At 36.6% G+C, this 21,523-nt stretch overlaps 1 protein-coding gene across 2 annotated transcripts in view; it reads left to right on the forward strand.

Annotated features, from left to right (window-relative positions):
- CCDC150 (coiled-coil domain containing 150) overlaps positions 1 to 21,120 on the forward strand; it is a 101,583-nt gene extending 80,463 nt beyond the window's left edge. The window contains exons 17-27 of one of the 2 annotated variants that reach the window (XM_023516919.1): positions 6,361 to 6,489; positions 7,380 to 7,549; positions 8,805 to 8,898; positions 9,943 to 10,112; positions 13,750 to 13,876; positions 15,554 to 15,748; positions 16,178 to 16,246; positions 16,374 to 16,535; positions 17,188 to 17,274; positions 20,349 to 20,471; positions 20,762 to 21,120. In XM_023516919.1, the coding sequence (XP_023372687.1) occupies positions 6,361 to 6,489; positions 7,380 to 7,549; positions 8,805 to 8,898; positions 9,943 to 10,112; positions 13,750 to 13,876; positions 15,554 to 15,748; positions 16,178 to 16,246; positions 16,374 to 16,535; positions 17,188 to 17,274; positions 20,349 to 20,471; positions 20,762 to 20,875 (1,440 nt within the window). In that variant the 3' untranslated portion in view covers positions 20,876 to 21,120. The remainder of the gene's footprint in view (positions 1 to 6,360; positions 6,490 to 7,379; positions 7,550 to 8,804; positions 8,899 to 9,942; positions 10,113 to 13,749; positions 13,877 to 15,553; positions 15,749 to 16,177; positions 16,247 to 16,373; positions 16,536 to 17,187; positions 17,275 to 20,348; positions 20,472 to 20,761) is intronic. The other variant, XM_023516920.1, reaches the window with a different exon arrangement.
- Positions 21,121 to 21,523: the final 403 nt, after the last annotated feature.

Consider the following 21,523-nt stretch of genomic DNA (forward strand, 5'->3'; position numbering starts at 1 on the left):
AGATTACAGGCATGAGCCACCAAGCCCAGCCTCAGGTTAAATTTTTTTTAAATGTAATAATGTTGAGGAAGATGTGGGAAAAAAACATTCATCTTTTTGCTGTTGGGAGTGTAAAATGGCATAACCTCCTTTGGAGGGCAATTGGCAATATTTATCACGTCTTTGACCTCACCATTATACTTCCAGTAATTTTTCCTACAATTACACTAGCTTATACACGTGACACATTTACAGAGTTGCTTAATAAAGTATTGTTGATTAATACCAACAGATTCAACAAGCAAAATTCCACCAGAAAGAGACTAACAGCTGGGCACAGTGGATCACACCTGTAATACTAGCACTTTGGGGACTGAGATGGGAGGATTGCTTGAGCCCAAGAGTGTTTTTCTTGATTTGTTTTTGTTTTTATTTTAGGTATTATGGGGGTAATATTTTGGGTTACAAGATAACTTTTATGCTTGAGTCATGGTTATAAACACACCTGTCACCCAGACAGCATTTATTGTACATGTTAGGTAGCTTTTCACCCATTCCCTTCATCCCCTCTCTTTCCTTCCCACAGCTATGTGCTCTTCAGTTACTTTCAATTTAATAGTGAATATATGTGGTATTTGTTTTTCCATTCTTCAGATACTTCACTTAAAAGAATGGTCTCCAGTTCCATCCAATGGTTACAAAGGGATTAAGTCATCCTTCCTCATGGCTGAGTAGTATTGCATGGATAAATATGCCACATTTTGTCAATCCCTTCATGGATCGATGGGCAATTTGGTTGATTCCACATCTTTGCAATTGTGAATTGTGCTGCAATAAACATTCAAGTACAGGTGTCTTTTTTTATAAAATGACTTCTTTTCCTTTGGGTAAATACTTAGTAGTAGGATTGGTGGATCAAATGGTAGGTCTGCTTTTAATGTTTTATATCTTTATTGGCCATTTGTCTATCTTCTTTGGAAAAGCTTTTATTTATGTATTTTGCCTACTTTTCAGTTGGTTATTTGGGGGATTTTTCTTGCTGGGTTGCTTGACTTCTTTGTAGATTCTGGTTATTAGCCCTTTATTGTATGTATAGATTATGAATTTCTCCCATTCTGTAGCTTGTCTATTTGCTCTGTTGATTATTTTGTTGGCTATACAAAAACTTTTTAATTTAATCAAGCCACGTTCATTTACTTTTATGGTTGCCATTGGTATCATCTTTATAAATCTTGGCCTAGGCTGATATCTAGAAGAGTTTTTCCAAAAATTTTTTATAATTCTTATGATTTCATGCCTTATATTTAAGTCATTTATCCTTTTTGAATTAATTTTTCTGAGTGGTGAGAGATACAGATCCTGTTTCATTCTTCTACATGTGGCTATACAGTTTTCCCAGCACCATTTATTGAATAGGGACTCTTTCCCCCAGTATATAGTTTTGTCTACTTTATCAAAGATCAGATGGCTGTCTTTGGGTGATTTTGGTTTTTATTATTATTATTTTTTTTTTGAGACAGTCTCACTGTGTCACCTTCGGTAGAGTGCTGTGGTGTCACAGCTCACAGCATCTGCAAACTCTTGGGCTTAAGCGATTCTCTTGTCTCAGCCTTCCAAGTAGCTGGGACTATAGGAGCCTGCTGCAATGGGCTATTTTTTTTGTTACAGTTGTCATTGTTGTTTAGCTGGCCCAGGCTGGGTTTGAACCGGCCAGCCTAGTTCTATGTAGCCAGCACCCTACCAACTGAGAAGATACAGGCACTGTCCTGTGGGTGGTTTTATATCTGCATTTTCTGTTCTGTTCCATTGGTCAGTGTCTCTATTTTTTCTGCCAATACCATGCTGTTTTGATTACTCTAGCCTTGTACTATAGTTTGAAGTATGTTAATGTGATACCTCCAGATTTACTCCTTTTGCTTAAGATTGCCTTAGCTATTTAGGCTCTTTTTTGGTTCCAAACAAACCAATTAGAATCATTGGTACGTAAATTATTTTTTCTAGATCTGTGAAATATGACAATGGTATTCCAGTATTTTGGTAAGGATTACATTGAATCTGTAAATTATTTTGGGTAGTATGAATATTTTAACAATGTTGATTTTACTAATCCATGAGCATATGTTTTTCCATTTGTTTATGTCTTCTGCAGTTTCTTTTCTTCGTGTTTCATAATTCTCTTTGTAGAGATTTTTCACCTCCTTGGTTAAGTATATTCCTAGGTATTTTATTTTCTTTGTAGCTATTATGAATAGTATTGAGTCTTTGATTTGACTCTGAGTTTGATTGTTAATTGCGTATAGGAATGCTACTGGTTTGTATGTGTTTATTTTCTACCACGAGACTTTGTTTGAATGTGTATCAATTCCTGGAATCTCTTGGTGGAATCTTTGGGGTATTCTAGACATAAGGTCATATTGTCTACAAAAAGCGATAGTTTGACCTCTTCTTTCCTGATTTGGATACTCTTAAATTTCTTTCTCTTGCCTGATTACTCTGGCTAGGACTTCTATTGCTATGTTGAATAGAAGTGGTGACAATAGGCACCTTGTCTTGTTTCAGTTCTTAGTGGGAATGTGCTCAACTTTTCCCTACTCTATATGAGGTTGGCTATGGTTTTGTCATATATGGCTTTTATACAAAACTGAGTTGGTTCCTGTACTACAGAAATTATTTTATACCATCTAGAAAGAGAAAATTCTCCCTAACTCATTCTAAAAGCCCTGTATCACGTTGTTAGCAACACCAGGAAAGGACATTACAAAAGAAAAGAAAACTAGATGCAAAAGTCCTCAATAAAATAACAATAAACCAAATTCAACAGCACATCAAGAAAATAGTCTACCATGGTGAAGTGGTATAATCCCCAGATGCAAGGGGATGATACCTAAACATATCAACATCCTAAATTGATAAATGTTACTCACCACATACCACATGAACAGCAGCAAAAATAAAGATCATACAATCATCTCAGCAGATGCAGAGAAAACATTTAAGAAAACTCAGTACCCTTTATGATAAAAACTCTTAATAAACTAGGTATAGAAGAAACATATTTCAAAATTAGTAGAGACCATGAGTTTAACACATCAGCCAGCCTGGGCAACACAGCAAGGCCCTGTCTCTTATTAAAAAAAAAAAAAAAAGGCAAAAGAAAAAGATGGGCTAACTAAATAATGGTGTATCCATAATTAGTATACTGCCTAAGTATATTATTAGGGTTAAATAACCAAAATTCTGAGGAATATATATAGAATTTCACTATCTGCATGCAAAAGAGATTGAGAGAGAAAAAATATATACATATGTATTTACTTGTACATGCCTAGTATATATCTTTTAAATGAATAATAATAAGGCCAGCCATGGTGGCTCACACCTGTGGGAGTCTGAGGTGGGTAGATTACTTATCAGGAATTCAAGACCAGCCTGAGCAAGAGAGAGACCCTATCTCTACTGAAAAACAGAAAAACTATTTTCTATCCTCTGGGCAAGAGGATTGCTGGAGCCCAAGAGTTTGAGGTTGCTGTGAGCTATGATGACACCACGGCACTCTATCCAGGGTGACAGGGTGAGACTCTGTCTCAAATAAATAAATAAAAATAAAAGCTTAAAAAAATGAATCATAATAAACTGGCAACATTATTTTTGAGGATGAAAATGGGGTGGTTGGGAGTTTTTTCAGTCAGTCCTTTTGTACTTTAGAAATAATGTTAAGGAGCCTCCTATTCAAAATAATGAATGTTATGAACATTTTATTTTTAACAAAACTGAAGACAGAACATGGTCTTTTCAACAAATGCTACTGAAGTAATTGTATATTCATATGCAAAATAAAAAAAAAATCTATCCATGTCTTATACCATATATAAAAATTAACTCAAAATTGATCATAGATCTAAATATAAGTCCTAAAACTGTTAAAATTTTGGAGGAAATCCTTGTGATTTTGGATTACACAAAGATTTCTTAGATTTGACATCAAATGCATAATCTATAAAGGACTAAAAATGATAAATGGAACTTTATCAGAATTAACAACTTAAGCTCTTCAAAGACAGTATGAGAAGGAAGAGACTTTTAAACTATAGGAGAAAATATTTGCAAATCCCATTTCTGTGATTTCTAAGGTCATCTCTCCATAATGTATAAAAAATTTCAAAATCTCATTAAGAATAAAACCCAATAAAAAGAATTGCGAAAGCATTTGATCAGATATTTCACTAAAAATATGGATGGTAGATAAACACTTGAAAAGGTGTTTAACATCAATCATTTAGGGCAGTGGTTCTCGACTTTCCTAATGCTGCAGTGTATTTTCATTGTTATAAAGGGGTCATGACCTCCAGGTTGAGAACCACTGATTTAGGGAAATATAAATAAAACCACTGTGGGACACTATCATACACCTATTAGTATAATCATTTTAGAAAATAGTTTAGTAGTTTATTTTTTTTAATTTTATTTATTTACTTATTTTGAAACAGAGTCTTACTTTGTCACCCCAGGGTAGAGTGCTATGGCATCATAGCTCACAGCAATCTCAAATTCTTGATCCTCTTGCCTCGGCCTCCCAACTAGCTGGTACTACAGGCACTGGCCAAAAAGCCAGCTATTTTTAGAGAAGGGGTCTCGCTTTTGCTCAGGCTGGTCTTGAACTCCTGAGCTCAGGCAATCTGCCTGCCTTGGCCTCTCAGAGTGCTAAGATTACAGGCATGAGCCACCACACCCCGCTGGTGATTTCTTTAATAAGTGAAACATACTATCACTATATGATCCAACCAGTCTTAATTATTAATTTTGCCAAAGATAAATGAAAGCGGATATCTACACAAAGACTTGTATACAAGTACTCAAATCAGCTCTATTTATAATAGCTTAATGCTGGAAACAGCTCAAGTGTCCAAGTGAATGGATAAGTCAATTGTGATATATCCATACAATAGAATACTAAGCAATAGAAGGGGTAAATTATTGATACATGCAACAGATTAGATGAATTTCAAACTAGTTATGCTGGGCTGGGCACAGTGGCTCATGCTGGTGATCCTAGCACACTGGAAGGCCAAGATGGGTGGATTGCCCCCCCAAAAAATTATGTTGAGTGAAAGAAACCATTTAAAAAAGGAGTACATGCAATATGATTCTATAATATTTATATAAAATTCTAAGAAATACAAACTAATCTTTTGTGACAGAAAACAGATCAGTGGTTATCTTGGGAGTGTGGGAATAGGAAATAGGAGGGAGAGACTTTCTAGAAAGGGGCAGTAGGAAACTCTTGGAATGATGGAAATGTTCACTATCTTGGTTTATGGTTTTAAGGGCTCTTACATATGTCAAGACTTAGCAAGTAGTACACTTTAATAGTACACTTAAAGTACAGTATTACTTTAAGTAAATGCAACTTGTATATCTGCTATCCCTCCGTAAAACTGGTAAAAAAGAATAACGTCAATGTATTACCTCTTCAAAAATTTAGATTAAAATGTTTGAAATAGCATTCTTGAAAGGACAGAACTGTCAAGATAGAGAACAAGTTACTGGTTGCCAGAGAAAAGATGGATTTTTGGAGGGAGAAAAAAATGTAGAGAGAAAGCGCAGGAAGTTTGTTTGTGCTTGAGTCAGTTCTGTATCTCGATTATGAACGTGTGTATGGGGTCAAATTGTATAGAAATAGGTGTGCACACACATACCTAGGAGAATGAACGTCGAAAATTGGTGAAAACTGAATAAACTACGTAATCTAGTTATCAACAGTAATGTACTAATGTCAGTTTCATCATTTTGATGTTGAATTACAGATATATGATGTCATCATTAGAAGCTGAATGAAGGGTACATGGGACTCATTGCACCATTTTTGCAACATACTATTAGTCTATAATTATTTTGAATAAAAGTTTCTTTAAAAGTAATTTTTAAAATAGTATGATTATCTGAAATAACTAGATCTACTAAAAGTATTTCAAGCATATAAATCTGATATTTTTCTTCTAATTATGATTCATTCTGCTTTAACACTATTTTCTTGACACATCTTTGCTTTTATTAGTGTGCTTGCTACATTTTCAAAAGGAATCTAGTTTCATGGTAATCAATTTCTCCCCCACTTTACATCTGAGCTTCATAGATAGTCTTATTCTCCCCATTCCTGTGTTCTGATGTAGACTGACTAAAACATTAGGTTTGCCCATGTTTATTCACAGATACTTTCACTGTAGTTTTCTTTAAAGGAATAAGCAGCTAATAAAGATGGATTTTATTTAAGGTAATCATTAAATACATTTAAACAGTTTAAATGTTTCTAAATTACTAGGTGTTACTCTAATCACTGATTTATTATGTTTTGGAACAGTATTGTTTCTTTTTTCTTCTCAGGTGAAATCTATTCTTGAAAAAAATGAAGAGGAGCTGTCTCGAACAATGATGAGTCGTGATGCAGCCCTGAAGGAGAGTCAGAAGTTGAGAGAGGACCTTGAGGCTTTGGAGGAAAGGGAAAGTAAGAAGGCAAGTCATTTGTACCCTCTGAAAGTCTGTTACTGACATGATGCACTTACAAAATCTTTTATGAGCCCCGTTCCTTACTGTGAAAGGAAGAATTAGTAAGAAAGAATTGGGATTGATCAGAAGGTTTATTTTTTCTAGAGAAAAGATAACTGTAAAGTAATTTAAAAATATTTCCCTTAAAAATACATCATATATAACTCCCAATTTTTTCTTACCTTTCTGTCGTAAAATATTCAAAAAGAGAAAGTTATAATTTTTTCTCTTGAAAACATCTGACCTTCAAACTCATGTTTTATTAACACATTCCTGTGATGCTTTCTCATTAACTGTGTGTTTAATGGGAACAGAAGTCATATCCCAAACTTCTCTTTGACAAAGGGTGCTAGACTTTGCCTCTCTGAGGAGGGCTGTGAGTTACATATTCCTCACTTTTTTTAATAGTCTTTTTTTTCTCAGATAATTCTGATGAGTTTCAATTGTATTCTTTTGGTCTGACCCCATCAGAAGATAGCTGAGAGGCCACTTTTTTTAGTAGTCTTTTTTTTCTCAGATAATTCTGATGAATTTCAATTGTATTCTTTTGGTCTGACCCCATCAGAAGATAGCTGAGAGGCCAGCCTGGGACTACCTCTGGAGTCAAGATGTATTGACCTGGTGTCTCTGGGCAGTGTGTGCTTTGTAGCACGACAATAGTGTAGCTGCAGAATTCTCCATAGGATCTGGAGTCTTTTTCACTAAGTTACAATAACTTTAGAAACACAAAAATAAAATACACTTTAATTGCTCATCCTAGCATTCTACCATATCTACTTTCCATGCTCTTTCTTAGAAGTAATGGGACGCAGAAGCAGAAAGGATCAAAATATTTGTCTTGTTTCTTTTTCTATTAGGTGGGAAACTTTCAACGACAATTGGCAGAGGCTAAAGAAGACAACTGCAAAGTCACAATCATGTTGGAGAACGTGTTGGCTTCTCATAGTAAGATGCAAGGTGCTCTGGAGAAAGTACAAGTAGAGCTTGGGCGGAGGGATTCGGAGATTGCAGGCCTCAAGAAAGAAAGGTACCTATGCTGAGTTTTCTGTGCTTGATATTGCTGTACTATACTAAAGAACAGTGTCCATTAAGTCACTTTCTATTGCTTGCTTTGCAAAAGACTAGTAAAATGGTCTCTAAAGAACTGGCAAGTTAGAAAAAAATCTAGAATTAGAAATAAACATGATTTCCAGAGATACAGAAGTTCCCTATTTGTCATGATGTGAAGGAATAGATATTCTAGAAAGTGAAGAGCTATACTACTGTTTTGCCCTTGCTGCTTTCTGCACCTTCTACCCTTGGGTCTACAGAATAGTAATTGTTAAGATAATTGAAGCTAAGTGCCTGCTTTAGTTTCAGTTAATTATCCGTTTATTACTATCCTATTTCAAGATTAATAATTGTTTAAGGTGAATGATTCTGAGAACTTTCTAACCATATTTGTAAGTAACTCTGGCTGGTGTGGTAGCTGACACCTATAATAATTTCAGCACTTTGGCAGGCCAAATCATGGGAAGATTGCTTGAGACCAGGAGTTTGAGATCTGAGTCTCCATCTCTAAAAATAAAAAAATAAGTAAACTCTTTCATTCACTGTTTAAAAAATTGTGTAAATTTTCATTTTAGGTTAAAGATCAAATAGTCCAAATTTTAATGGGGCCTCTAAAATATATTGTTTGAGTGGAATATGTTGTCTCTATTTTATTAGAGAACATGTGAATTTTATTTTCTTCATTGTGATTATCATTTTTTTAACATAGTATGAAAGTATATTTCTTTGGATTTTAAAAAAGTTAAGGGGATGGTATTACAAATACTGTTTACCATTCACCATAAATTCTAGGTAGCTGTTGCATTTAGAAACAAAAATTTCAACAGCAAGCCTATCTTTGTAGAGGTAATTGTTTTTACTATACAGTTTATAAAAATATATATATACACACATCTATATGTATACACACATGTATTCATATATAGTGTAAAATTATCAGCCCATAAGTCAATAACATGTATTGATAGCTAATGTATCCAGCCAAACTGAATCATAGATGGGACAAGTTGTTTAATTCCTAGGAGCCTTATTTTCATAACCTGAAGTGGAGGCAACTAATCATCATCTACCAAATTTCAGCTATTTAGAGTATCTGTGGCCCCTTATGCATGATGCTATTTCAGCATCTTGGAAGAAGAGTGTTATGTAACTCCCAGATAGTTCCATGCCTAAATGATTCTTTTTACTCTCTTTGTCCCTGTTATCACTCTTTTTATGCTGTCTATTTTTAGGGCTCTCAACCAACAGAGGGTGCAGAAGCTGGAAGCAGAAGTGGACCAGTGGCAGGCAAGAATGCTCGTTGTGGATGCCCAGCACAGCACTGAGGTAGAGGCCAGGATTTTGTAGATGATAAGATTGATACTATTAGGATATTTGCTGTTTTGGAAAAATGAAACAATTAGATAAATTTCCTTTTCAGTGGCTCAGTGCCTGTGGCTCAAGTGGCTAAGGTGCCAGCCACATACACCTAAGGTGGCAGGTTCAAATCCAGCCTGAGCCCGCCAAACAATAATGATGGCTGCAACCAAAAAACATCTGGGTGTTGTGGCGGGTGCCTGTGGTCCCAGCTACTTGGGAGGCTGAGGCAGGAGACTTGCTTGAGCCCAGGAGTTGGAGGTTGCTGTGAGCTGTGATGTCACAGCACTCTACCCAGGGGGATAGCTTGAGGCTCTGTCTCAAAAAAAAAAAATTCTTTTCAGTGAGTTTTAGAGAGTGATTTTACAAATGGGAAATAGATCTGCAGTCTTATGATGAGTCACCATCATAACTAAAATGATGCCTAATTTTCTTTGTCTTATGTGGTCTATCTTCTTTTTACTTACTGTGCACAAATGATTTCAGAAGTTAAAAGGCTTAGAAAATAATTTGTAATCTCATAAATAGCTAGAGTGATTCCACTATTAATAAGGAGACACCCAAACGTGTGCTCACAGGTATATGTACATAAATTCATATGTATCTATACAGTATGCATATGTATAAAATACACAGAGATATTTCATATAAATAAGCTTTTTCTGAAATAATATACAAGGAAGAGATGTTAGTTTTTATCTTGCTAGAGAGTAAGACCAGACAGTCAGTCATAGGATCAGAAAACAGAATTTACTTTGAACTTTTAAAAATTAGGATAAATTAAGCTGGCTCTCTGTTTTCCACAGCTCTCTGATGAACAGTGGTGTATACCCTTCCCATTGCCTTCTAAGACTCTCCTGATAGATGTCAGCAATAAGTTCTCACATATATATTCTAGGCACCAACTAATTATTGTTTCAACGGTACTCGATGACACAGTGTAAGGAGTGATTTAGTGTTATGGACTTCTTGCATCTGTTACAGTGGAATTAACAACATTATTCTCTTTTTCAGATGGAGCCTCTACAAAAATCTCTAGATATAGCTAGAGAAGACAACAGGAAATTGGCTCTAAGTCTGGAGCAAGCTCTTCAGACAAATAATCACCTGCAAACAAAGCTAGACCATGTTCAAGAGAAACTGGAAAACAAAGAGCTTGAGCGACAGGATTTGCAGACCTTCAAGTAAGGGCAGTATAGCCACAGTAAAATTAGGAAAGAACCCCTGCAGAAGACAGACAAGCTCATTGACATGAACCAGTTCCACCCCTTTCCCCTACTTAGAACTAGTACCCTCTGCAGGGCCATGTGAAGGAAGCAGCCATGGCTAAGCACCTGTGGAGAGTTGCTAACTGGGGTGTGCTCATTTGACTCTTCCCCCCAGCTCTTCCCTCCTCCACTATCAAGCTGCTAATTTACACAAAGGTTAAACCACAAATTAAATCATATTGAATAGAAGGGTCACCCATATGTTTCTGTCAAGCCTTTTCTATCAGTAATTTATGTGTCCCTTAAAACCATGATTTAGACAAGGAAAAATAACCAGGTGGGAATAACCCATCTAGGAATGGGAGGATTCCGTCTCACACCGTGTTTTTCAACCAATTTTATCTCATGCACACTTGGACCTAAGGTTAAACTTCTACGGCACACTGAAATTATATTGATCAGAAAAAAAGAAGTAAAAAATAAAGAATATACTCACTGTGCTTTGAACTTCTTTTGAAAACAATTTAATGACCTTTAAAAATTTTCAGAGGACACCTAAAATCCTCCCACGGGACAGCAGTGTGCTACAGCACACTGGTTGAAAATCACTGATCTAAGGAGACGTTAAGCTGTTAATTGTTTTCAGTTTTGACCTGAGATTAGTTAGGTGAAACCCATTGAGTTCAGGTCAAGCCACTAACATTTTTGTCTTAAATTCTATCTAGGTAAATATGATTTAGACATTCATAGCATTCTGTGAAAATGTATACTATGTAATGTGCACATAAATCTTTATCCTTTATGTTGATATTATAAAGGGTATAAGCTAAAGTGTATGCCTAAGAATTTTTCATGTATGTGCTCTATGCAAATTTCATATTCTGGTTAAAAGTGACTGCTCAAGACTATTCCATATTGTGTTTATATAGTGGTTGGCAGCACCTTTTATGCCAAAGGCTGAAAATTCATTAGAAGACCATAAAATGTAGTCCCTGATACTACTGCTAAAAATAAAATAAAACAAACAAAACACTCATAGCAAGGTCATCTATATGAAAAGAATGAAGTGAGAAGGAGAGTTCTCCTTGCAGCATTTGCTTCAGAATTCACCTTTTTCCCATTGCTTGAAACTGTATTTTCATCAAAGATGAATCATGCTTCTTGAGATCTATGAACTTCCTTAAATCATATGCAAAATTGCATTTATCAGTGCACACAGGAATACAGAGCAAGTTGAGAGATTATGTTTTAGTCATATTGAGTTTGAGGTGGAATTATCTACTAGACTTAGAGCCTAGTTCTATTTAAAATTAGCCAAGTGTGGTCGTGTGTGCTACTCAGGAGGCTGAGAGGGGAGGATCACTTGAGCCCAGGAGTGGTGATGGAAGATTGGATAGCAGCAGCTCAAGTGCATAATGTGAGGAAAAGTTATTCTGCTGCTGCCTTGTTTTTAAGGTAGGAGGAAATGGACCACGATAAAAGAGTATGGGAAAGAACCTGATTGAACTGAAGAAAAAGCATAAGCAAAAGGGTTATCGTTAAAAATGAGGTCGAACGTTTCTTCCTCTGAGACTAGAAGGAAAGAGAAGATGAGTGAGTCTACAGAAGACTGTTGAGGAAGCTGATGATGGATGGTCTGATATTTTCTATAGAAGAAAGTAAGAGTAAGATGATTGTTCCAGAGATCACCTAAGTAATATAGACCTATAGTTAACAATAGTATATAAAAATTGTTTGAAAGGGTACATCTTATGTTAGATATTTTCGCCACAATAAAAAGAAGAAAATAAGAGTTAAAATGATATGTAGGAGGTAGGTGCAGAAGTAGAGACTTGAGGGAAACTAATTAAAAAATAAAAGTTAAAGCTAACTAAAATTGAATTATAAGATATACTTAAAAATTAAAATTTAAGTTTTGGAACAAGATGATGATGATAGCAGCTAACACTTGTCATTTGTTCATTATGTGTTGGGTAATGAGCTAAATACTTAACATGTATTTCCTTGGTACTATTACTCTGTGACGGTAGATAGTTATTATTCCCATCTTACAATTAAGGAAACAAGCATGTGAAGATGGTGTCTCCTACCTAAGATCAGACATTCCCTTATTAAGAGCTGGAATTTGGATCTAGGCAGCGGCAAGCTGACTCCAATCTGTATTTTTAATTGCTTTGCTATAGCAAGCACAATAAATTTAAAGGCAATTTAGAAAGCTATTAAGAAAATTTAAACACAGTACTGAACAAATAATGGGGTTTTGTTCCTTTTATATATCTTCATGTATTTTTGGTCGATTTTTCAGATTGGGGTGTGTATGGTGAAGAGTATGGGAATGTAATAACATCACAATTATCCCCAGTGACTTAAAGATCTTCCATCCTTTTATGCTGTGCCTTGAGGACAGGTGTGAGCAACTTTTCAGAGGTGTATGTGCCAGAATTTATTGATACATTCCCACCTGAGGGAATAGGGACCTCAGGAAGGGGGATCATTGGAGTTACCACCTGTAGGTCACATCTGCAGACCAAGCTAATGCCGCCAAGTGTACCTGCTGAATCCATTAGCAGAAACACTATTAGAGATATGTAGGGAACATGGATATATAATCCAAACAAGAGCAAGAGATGATCAGGAGAAGAGAGGGGAGGAAAAAGATTTTTATGGCAAGGCAGGATTCTCCTACACTTTGAGAAATACTTACAACTCAAGGAATAATCACACAGTAAGTCATTATCAGCTAGATCAGAGAATATTAAAGCTGTAAGAAACCCAGTGATTGTGTAAGTCCATTGGTTATAAACCTTTGTTGGAGTCACCTATCCTTTTAAGAGTCAGAAGCTATGGACTCACACACACACACACACACACACATATTGCATGTCATTTCAGGGAATCCCAGCACCTTCAGAGACCTAACCATGGATCTTGACCCAGAAGCCTAAGTTAAGAATGCTGGTCTAACATAAGGTTCTCACTGTAAAGATAAGGAAATAATAGAAGTTAAGACTTAAGGCATAAATATCTGCTAGCAAAAAGACAAAACAAGACAAAAACAGTATCCCTTTTACAGTATCACTGCTGCTTTTAATATTATTCTTTGATGTCAGTTTTTTACTCTTTTGATTGGATCTCTATATAGAATTTTTTTAATTCTTTTTTTTTAAAGACAGAGTCTCACTTTGTCACCCTCAGTAGAGTGCTATAGCGTCACAGCTCACAGCAACTTCTAACTCTTGGGCTTAGGCAATTCTCTTGCCTCCACCCACCCCCAACCCTCCCACCCCCGAGTAGCTGGGACTATAGGTGCCTGCCACAATGCCCAGGTATTTTTTTGTTGCAGTTTGGCCGGGGCCGGGTTTGAACCTGCCACCTTTGGTATATGGGGCCAGTGCCCTACTCACTGAGCCACAGGCGCCACCCAAATTTTTTGAATTCTATAGGTAAATGCTATCTTTTTCTTCTGTTAATGAGCTCTAGATCAGTGAGGTTCACCTGGTGACTGATCTTCTCATTTATAAATCACACACTTTAAAAGTGTGTATGTCCCCTCCAAATCTTTCTCACCTCCTAAGATGATTTCTAAGGTGATATCATCTTTCTTTAAACACAGAGAGCAAATGACTGAGGAATCCAAAGCGGAAGCAGAATTGCATGCTGAACGCCTAGAAGCTCTAAAAAAGCAATTTCAAAGTGAGAGAGAATCTGCAAAGAAAGCGGCACAGCGGGAAGTGACTGAGGTATGGGGTCATGACAGAAACATTTCTCTCTAGGTGAATGCCGCCCATGAGGATGAGCCACTAAAGGATTTTAGATATCACTTGTTCTTTGGTTCCCGCTTTGATCAGCAAATGAGGTGCAATTAAACCCTCCCTATGCAATTTGTAAGGTAACACACAAGAAAAACATTTTCTGATGTACAGTTCTCTGCCTGGTTCAGGAATGCCTTGATGAGAGCTTGTCCATCAAAGTGATAACAGGGTGGGATCAAGGAATAAGGGGACTGCCATCTGCTAGACAGAAATCAAATCACTCATGTCCTCCTTAGCTGCCATCTATTCTGCATCCACCTTCTCTTGAGAGGCACAGAGAAAGCAGTAGAGGATGTGGTCCACACTCTGTGTGTGCTAAGTGGCCTATGTTTCATCGTGATCTCCACTGTGGACGTAAGACAAATAGGGAAAACATCAGGTATGTTTTCTTGGGTAACTAGAGGCCATGTACAGTTTAAAAGGAATTCAAAGAAGGAGAACTTAATTGAGGCTAGTTGGGTGATAGAAGAAGGGACATTCAATAAGAGTCCAGGACTGAGACTTGGAAAGAATGTAATCTTAGATGAGAGCAGCTGATAGATGGCTTTAAGTGCCAGAATGTTGGATGTGAACTGTTAGGTAGAAATGGAGCACTATAGTTTCTGAGTAGATATGGTATGATAGAGGTGTAATTACAGGTGAGTGGGGAAGAACGAAGAGTAACTAGAGGAATGGAAGCTCATGAAAACTCTAAAATTGAGTATTAGATGATGGGAGCCAAGCAATGTAGTTCTGTTAGAACTACATAGAGAACAGGGTAGCACCTGTGGCTCAAAGAAGTAGGGCGCCAGCCCCACATCCCAGAAGTGGCGGGTTTAAACCCAGCGCCGGCCAAAAACCGCAAAAAAAAAAAAGAAAAGAAAATAGAGAACAATTAAATAAGAAAGCCATTTTAATAGAAAAATTATCAAACAGACATTAAATGTTGTATCATGAATAAAAAAGAGGGAGGAATTGAAATAATTCCTTGACTGGGCAGTTGGTCTAGGTTCTGCTAAATTTTTTACGTTTAGCTGTTGCAGTTAACAAAGACCATTCATAAAATCAAACTGAATACATATTTTATAAAAAGCAAATTCTATGGGAAAAAATGGTGCGTTAAGTGTAGAAATACACCTATAGTTAGAGATCATTATTCAAAATGATTATGAAACTGAATCTTTTTAACAAGGATCCGTGATGATGGTGAACTTACAGGGAGACCCAGAGCGTGGAGAAAGTGTGAGAAGTGCGCAGGAGCAATAGTTCCTGGAGCACTGCCTGAGTTCAGCTCTGCCTTTTAGTAGCAGTGGTTGATTTACCCTCCGAGTTAACTCAGGTTAACTATCTGGTTAACTTACTGTCTGAGTGAGATACTTGACTTCTGCATCTCAGTGTCCTTAATCATAAAATGGAAACCATCACAATTACTTTTGAGGTTTGTAGATTAAACTGGAAAGTATATATAATGTAATTTATCTATACATAATAAGTACAAACTTAGGTGATAGTTGTTAGGGCTTATCCAGTTTTAGGAAAAGCCATGATTGAAGTACCAGTGGCATATCTAACAGGAAGTTAGCTAGGTGGTGTACAAATGTTCCAATTTTTCCTTTGTTTTCCAAGCTGAAGAAATCCCTTGACGAAGCCAACTTCAGATCAGTGGAAGTATCCCGGACCAACCGAGAGCTGCGGCAGAAACTTACAGAGCTTGAAAAAGTACTGACCAGTAACAAGGAGAAAATAAAGACTCAAAAGGCCCAAATTAAGCTCCACTTGTCGTCTAAGGCGAATAATGCTCAGAATATCGAGAGGATGAAGGTTATATGAGAAACCCAAAGTCTCTACTCACTCCTCTAGGACCCTATGAGGATCCAGGCAGTCAGTGGTGTGAGGGGAAGGCAGGGTGTGGGATCCTCACAGCAGCAGGTGTTCTCTGGGAGTTAGAGCCACCCCTGGGAATGGAGCAGAATGCCTTCTGGGAGGACTGTCTCTTTTCACTGGAAAGGCTGCTGTGAAAATGTTTGGTTTTGCATTAGCTGCCAGTGTCATGTTTTGGAGTCCCATCCCTCTCTTCCATGTCGATTGTACTGGGTTTTGTTGTTTTGTAGTCAGTGAGCCAGATAGAAAAGGACCCCACAGGACTAATAACTTTGGGTCTCAGAGGATTCTGTCTGTCATCCTATAGGCAAAAAGAACAAGCCAGTTTTTCCACTGATCATCTTATGTTATTTCCGCATTTACTTTCAGCAAATAGAAACAGAATTGAGGCAAATGGAACTAATTAAGGAACAGTACCAGAAAAAAAACTATGAACAGGTAGATGATTTCACAAATTCTATTTACTTTTCACAGGTAGATGATTTCACAAATTCTATTTACTTTTCACGTAAAATCCCAAACGTGCATCAGTTCACCAAATGTCGCCCTCTTTGTATTTTACCAGTCATTGAGTATCCAGAGATTTGTGTCTGAAATGACAAACCTTCAGAAAGAGATGCAGATGTTGGCCAAGAGCCAGTATGAAACTTCAGCGCGGAATAAACAGCAAGAGCTGAGACTAGAGACAGAGCGGAAAATAAGGCAGGAACTAGAGAAGCGGTGCCAGGTGAGAGGTTTCTTGGGTTTATCTCAAAGATTATCAGCAAATAGCATGGCCAAAACCCAGCATTATGGCGTCTAGATTTTCTGGATTTTATAGGAGAAAACACATTTACAAGTCGTTTTTTTTACTAAATCCTTAAAGCACAGACACACCTGCCGCTGTTGCAGAACTCTTTTTTTTTAATTCTTTATTAAATTATAACTGTGTACATTAATGCATTTATGGGGTACAATGTGCTGATTTGATGTACAGTGTGGAATACTTACATCTAACTGATTAACATGACTGTCTCCTTGCTTACTTGTTGTGGCAAAAACATTGATACTCTATTCTTAATAGTATAGAAATGTATCATTCCTAATGTGCATTATGCACATTAGGTTGTACTCTTAATGTAGGCATTAATGTGAAAAGGGGCATTAATCACTTTTTCTTGGTAGAATCCATAAATCAAAATCTATAATCATATACATACATGTAAACTGTGGGTTAAACTGAAATAAGTTTTCATTTACTATTTTGGTAGCACCTGAAGTTAGAAGATAATCCCATCCTACTTTCATAATTGGGTTGCCCATTTGTTATGATAGTGAGGAGCTTTTCGTTCCATGTGGTTCATCAGAAGCTTGTAAAAATCTTTGTATCACATTTTCAGGAATTGGAGGAAACTGTCAGACACCTAAGAAAATGTAAAGAGGTAACAGAGAATAAACTGAAAGAAGCCAGTGTAGAATCAGAACAGGTAAGCCAGACCATGGGTGTAAAGACTTGGATGAGTTTCCTTCAGTGCAACCCGGAAGCACACAAATCAGTGTGAAATCCTTCCTTAACATAGCTGTCGGGAATGTTAGGCGAGAACCAGTAACTTACTTAGGTGAAGTGTAGTCTCTCTTGTAAAGAATACGTACATATTTCCCACGTATATTGGGTTTCTTGTATATAAAGCACACTAACACTTCTGGTGTCAGAATTTTAGGGAAAAAACCTTTCATTTTAATTTTTTAATTCAAATTTTAATTTTTTAATATTTAGGTAGTTATTTAATGTATTATAAAGAATTTTAGGGGCGGCGTAGGGTGCTGGCCCCATATGCTGGAGGTGGCGGGTTCAAACCCAGCCCCAGCCAAAAACTGCAAAAAAAAAAAGAAAGAATTTTAGTATTTATTTGTTAACTTATTATTGAACAAGAAATTTGATGTAACAAATAATTACAAAGCACAAGAACAGGTATAAAGTACAAGAAATCTTAGGTACCAGTAACAAATTTATGATATTTACACATCTTAGAAGGCCAAGAGCTTCATCTTGGTCAGAACAGCCATCTCAGGTTGATGCTGCTCCAGAATCCAGGTCTTCACCTGCTCCATCTCCAGCCACTCTGGAGGTTTCCCCAGCACTGCCTTCCTCGGTCTTGGCATCTGAAGAAGCTCTTTTTTCTGTTGCCTCCACAATCTGATGACACTCTCTATGGGGGGAGGTCCAGTGTCTCTGAGCAGCTCTTCTGCCTTGCTCTTTAGCATAATTAATAACTGGTAGCTTAAAGCTCGCAGTGTGCAAAAACTGTTTAGACATTTTCCAAGGTATTTTTAAATAATTTTTGTAAAAATATCAGATTGCCAACTCCTAAAGTGCCCTTCTAAAGTGTAGGAAGATAAGTGCATGACTCTTCAGTGGCCAAAAATGCTTTCCTTACAAGTTTGTTGTAAGTTCAACAAAACTGACTACCGTATATTCCAAGATATTATTTTGCACTTGGATATCATTATTGCTTTTTAGAGTTACATTTAATGAAGGAATTTAAAACATTTATGTGGGAATGGAATTAGTACTACCCATATATAAGGTGCATCCTTATGTGCCCACATTATGACTTGGCTCATATGGTACATCCAAATTTTCCCTCAGAAATTTGGGCAATAATATGTGCATGATACATGACAAAATATGGTAATTTTTGGAATAAGATTTTGTGTCCTGATAATAGATAATAGAATGCTAAAATGTTATACCAGAAATCCAAGTCCCTAGCACTACTTACAAGGGAAGATCAGTATGTGTATGGATTTGAATACATTATTGTTTGACATGAGCTAATGAAAGTAGAAGCTCTTTGTTTAATCAGTAAATAGATGGGTAAAGTAGACCCTATTTCATTAATTTGTGAATTTGCCTTTCTATTCTAGACTTAAATTGGCCTTTTTGAGGGTATTGAAAATTACACATTTTTTAGAGCTAGAAACGATCGTTAGGAGATCACTAGTAGTCTCCCACCACCAGCCCTCATTTTATAGATAAGAAAACAGCTCTTAAGTTTAAGGTATCACAATAATGTTGCTGTCAGCTGATCATGCTTGGCCCTGGTATGGCCATTAAATTAAATGATGATATGACTCTCTGGATGATATGTTAGAAAGAATATGGTCTCTGACTCATATTCTCTGAGTTTAAATGCCCACTGTGAGGCTTACTATGTGCCTGTAGGGCAATCACATTTACTTTCTTTAACTCATCAGTTACTATATCTGTAAAAGTCAGGAAGTTGATACTGGCTATAGTATTCTGATAGATCAGAATAAGTTTCAGTGAAAGTTAGCACCCTTCTCATTCTCCATGCAGTAGGAGATGTGATGTGCAATGCCATTTCAAACATCTTTCCCTTCACTTCTGGTAAAGGATGCTAGAGAAAAGTAGATTTGGGTTTGGTTTGGTTTGGGTTATACTAGTCATCAGGCTGCCCCAACAGATCTAGAAAATAATCTGGCTTTGTAGCTATAAAAGGGGAGTTCTGTTTTCTTATCTCACTATAGTGTACCCACACTATGACCTGGATAATGTGGAACAAGCACATAGTGGTGCATTGAGGACCTGTTAATGTGTCAGATACGCTGCTAAGCGAGGCAGATGCAGAGTGAACAAGACAATGGGGCCTCTGCTCTTGTGAAACTTGCCTTCCTCCACCACCCTCTCAGACTTCAGATGCAAAAACCAAAAACACTGTTCATGAAACTTAAATAACCAAAGGAGAAAAACCCATCACTTTACTTTTCATTCTAGAAGACATAGTCTAGAACTGTTTTGAAGCAACTTTATATATAAAAACCTATTGACTCTACTTCAAAATACCAAGGTGTCCCAAGAATATAGAAAAGTGCCAGCTACATGGGCACTCAATAAATGTATGTCAAATGAATACTAATTCCAGATAATCTTCAACTGCAGAACATTAGAGGAACTGTTTTCAAGTCTAGCAAAGATACCTTGGAAGCTTGTGATTAAGAGCTAAAGTAGAAAAATATTTTGATGATAAAGGAAGTAAAAATAATGCAATTTTATACTGAATTGGTCCAGTGTTTTAGTAGTTCATTCTTTTACCTTATAGAAAAAAATCTAGCCTTTATATATCAGGAAGTGGGAGAAATACTTAGTTTTAGAGAACAGAGATCAGAAATTTAAGTTATGGTTTGAACTACTATATTTTTAAGACTCCTTCGTATATATTCTTTTCATTTTCAGTGTCATCTTGTACTTTTGTTCTTGTCTTATTTTTCTCCTGGGCCCTCTCTTATCTTGGTTCACATCCAAAAAATATTAACAAATGCACAAAAAGCAACAAGTCTGTGTTCATTCTTTAATCCCTCATGAAGAAATTACTCTCATCTATAGATTATTAAGTATGTTGTGCAGATAGGTTGTAGGGACCTTACGATCAGAATTCGGGTCTTTTACTATGTAGATAAAAAGTCTCTGGAACTAATACACAAAAAAACTTGTCCTGTTTTTTGTCGTAGCTTTTAATGATAACATTTATATGTTCAGATAACAGCTAACTTAGAAGAAGCTCACCGTTGGTTTAAGTGCAGGTTTGATGGCCTACAACTTGAACTGACAAAAAACCGGTTGCAGAGGCTTCCCCGGGAAGACAGGTGGCAAGAGGTAAGGGTGAAACATAACTACCTTAAGTAGTTTTCTATTTGTTGCTTCTCAGATTTCTAAGTACAGAAATTCTCTTCTCATCTAGCTGTTCTCTCTGTTAATCTTTAGTTTCTTTAAACTACTGCTAGGAAACCAATGAACTAAACTTTTTTATTATAAAGTTCCACCTCTCCTAAACTGTATAGATTAGAACCACCTATCTTGATGAATAAATGGCATTCATAGAAGCAAAACAGATCCTAATTGCTGCAGATGGTTTTGAACAGTCAGTGGTAGGTGTGTTTTCTTTCCAACAGGACCAAGATATAAGGCACGGTATCCGGTCCAGCCAATCTGCTCTACAGCGATGGGAGAATAAACAGAATCTTAGGCTCATGCCCAAGAAGTATTCTGAGATAGAGAGGAAGTGATGTCCTTGACAAAGGAGCTTCTTTGTGTATAGCTACACCTTCAGGATTCTGCGAGCCTAGCGACTAGGGCTGTCCTGTTTCTACGGTCATAAGAGCATGATGTCTTTAAAGTGGGCTGAAGACTTTGGACCTGAGTTTATCCTTTTATGAACTCTTTGATATCAATACAGAGCCACCCCATGTTTTTAGTTCCTTTCCCAGTTTTCCACCCAATAAATTTATATTAATTTATTGTATGATAGGAGATGCTATTATATGATACCTGGCTATTTTTCTAAGTTCATTTTATCAAAAGGCATTTAGTAAGGTACTAAATGGTATGGCTACTTAATAGTATCATACTTTGTTTTGATGAAATGTCCTAGTCTTGCATTCAGTAGATAATTCCTAGAAATAAACACTTTGAGAATGATAAAAGCTCTTCCACTGTCTTGTAAACTTACACACTTCTGGATTGGGTAATTACCAGCATCTTTAAAAAGACTAATTTCTCTAGTCTTAAAAAAGTCATCTCCAGGATAGTATGTATAGTTTCTGTGGTTATTTAAAAGAAAGTTTATTGAATCCAGCAGTCCATTCTGTTCAGGGAGACTCCCTGACCAACATAGCTCTTCTTTACTATAAATTCAGCTTTGACTTTTTATTTTG

The sequence above is a fragment of the Otolemur garnettii genome, unplaced genomic scaffold (assembly GCF_000181295.1).
Source record: "Otolemur garnettii isolate 467f Iridium unplaced genomic scaffold, OtoGar3 scaffold00100, whole genome shotgun sequence".
Taxonomy (NCBI): domain Eukaryota; kingdom Metazoa; phylum Chordata; class Mammalia; order Primates; family Galagidae; genus Otolemur; species Otolemur garnettii.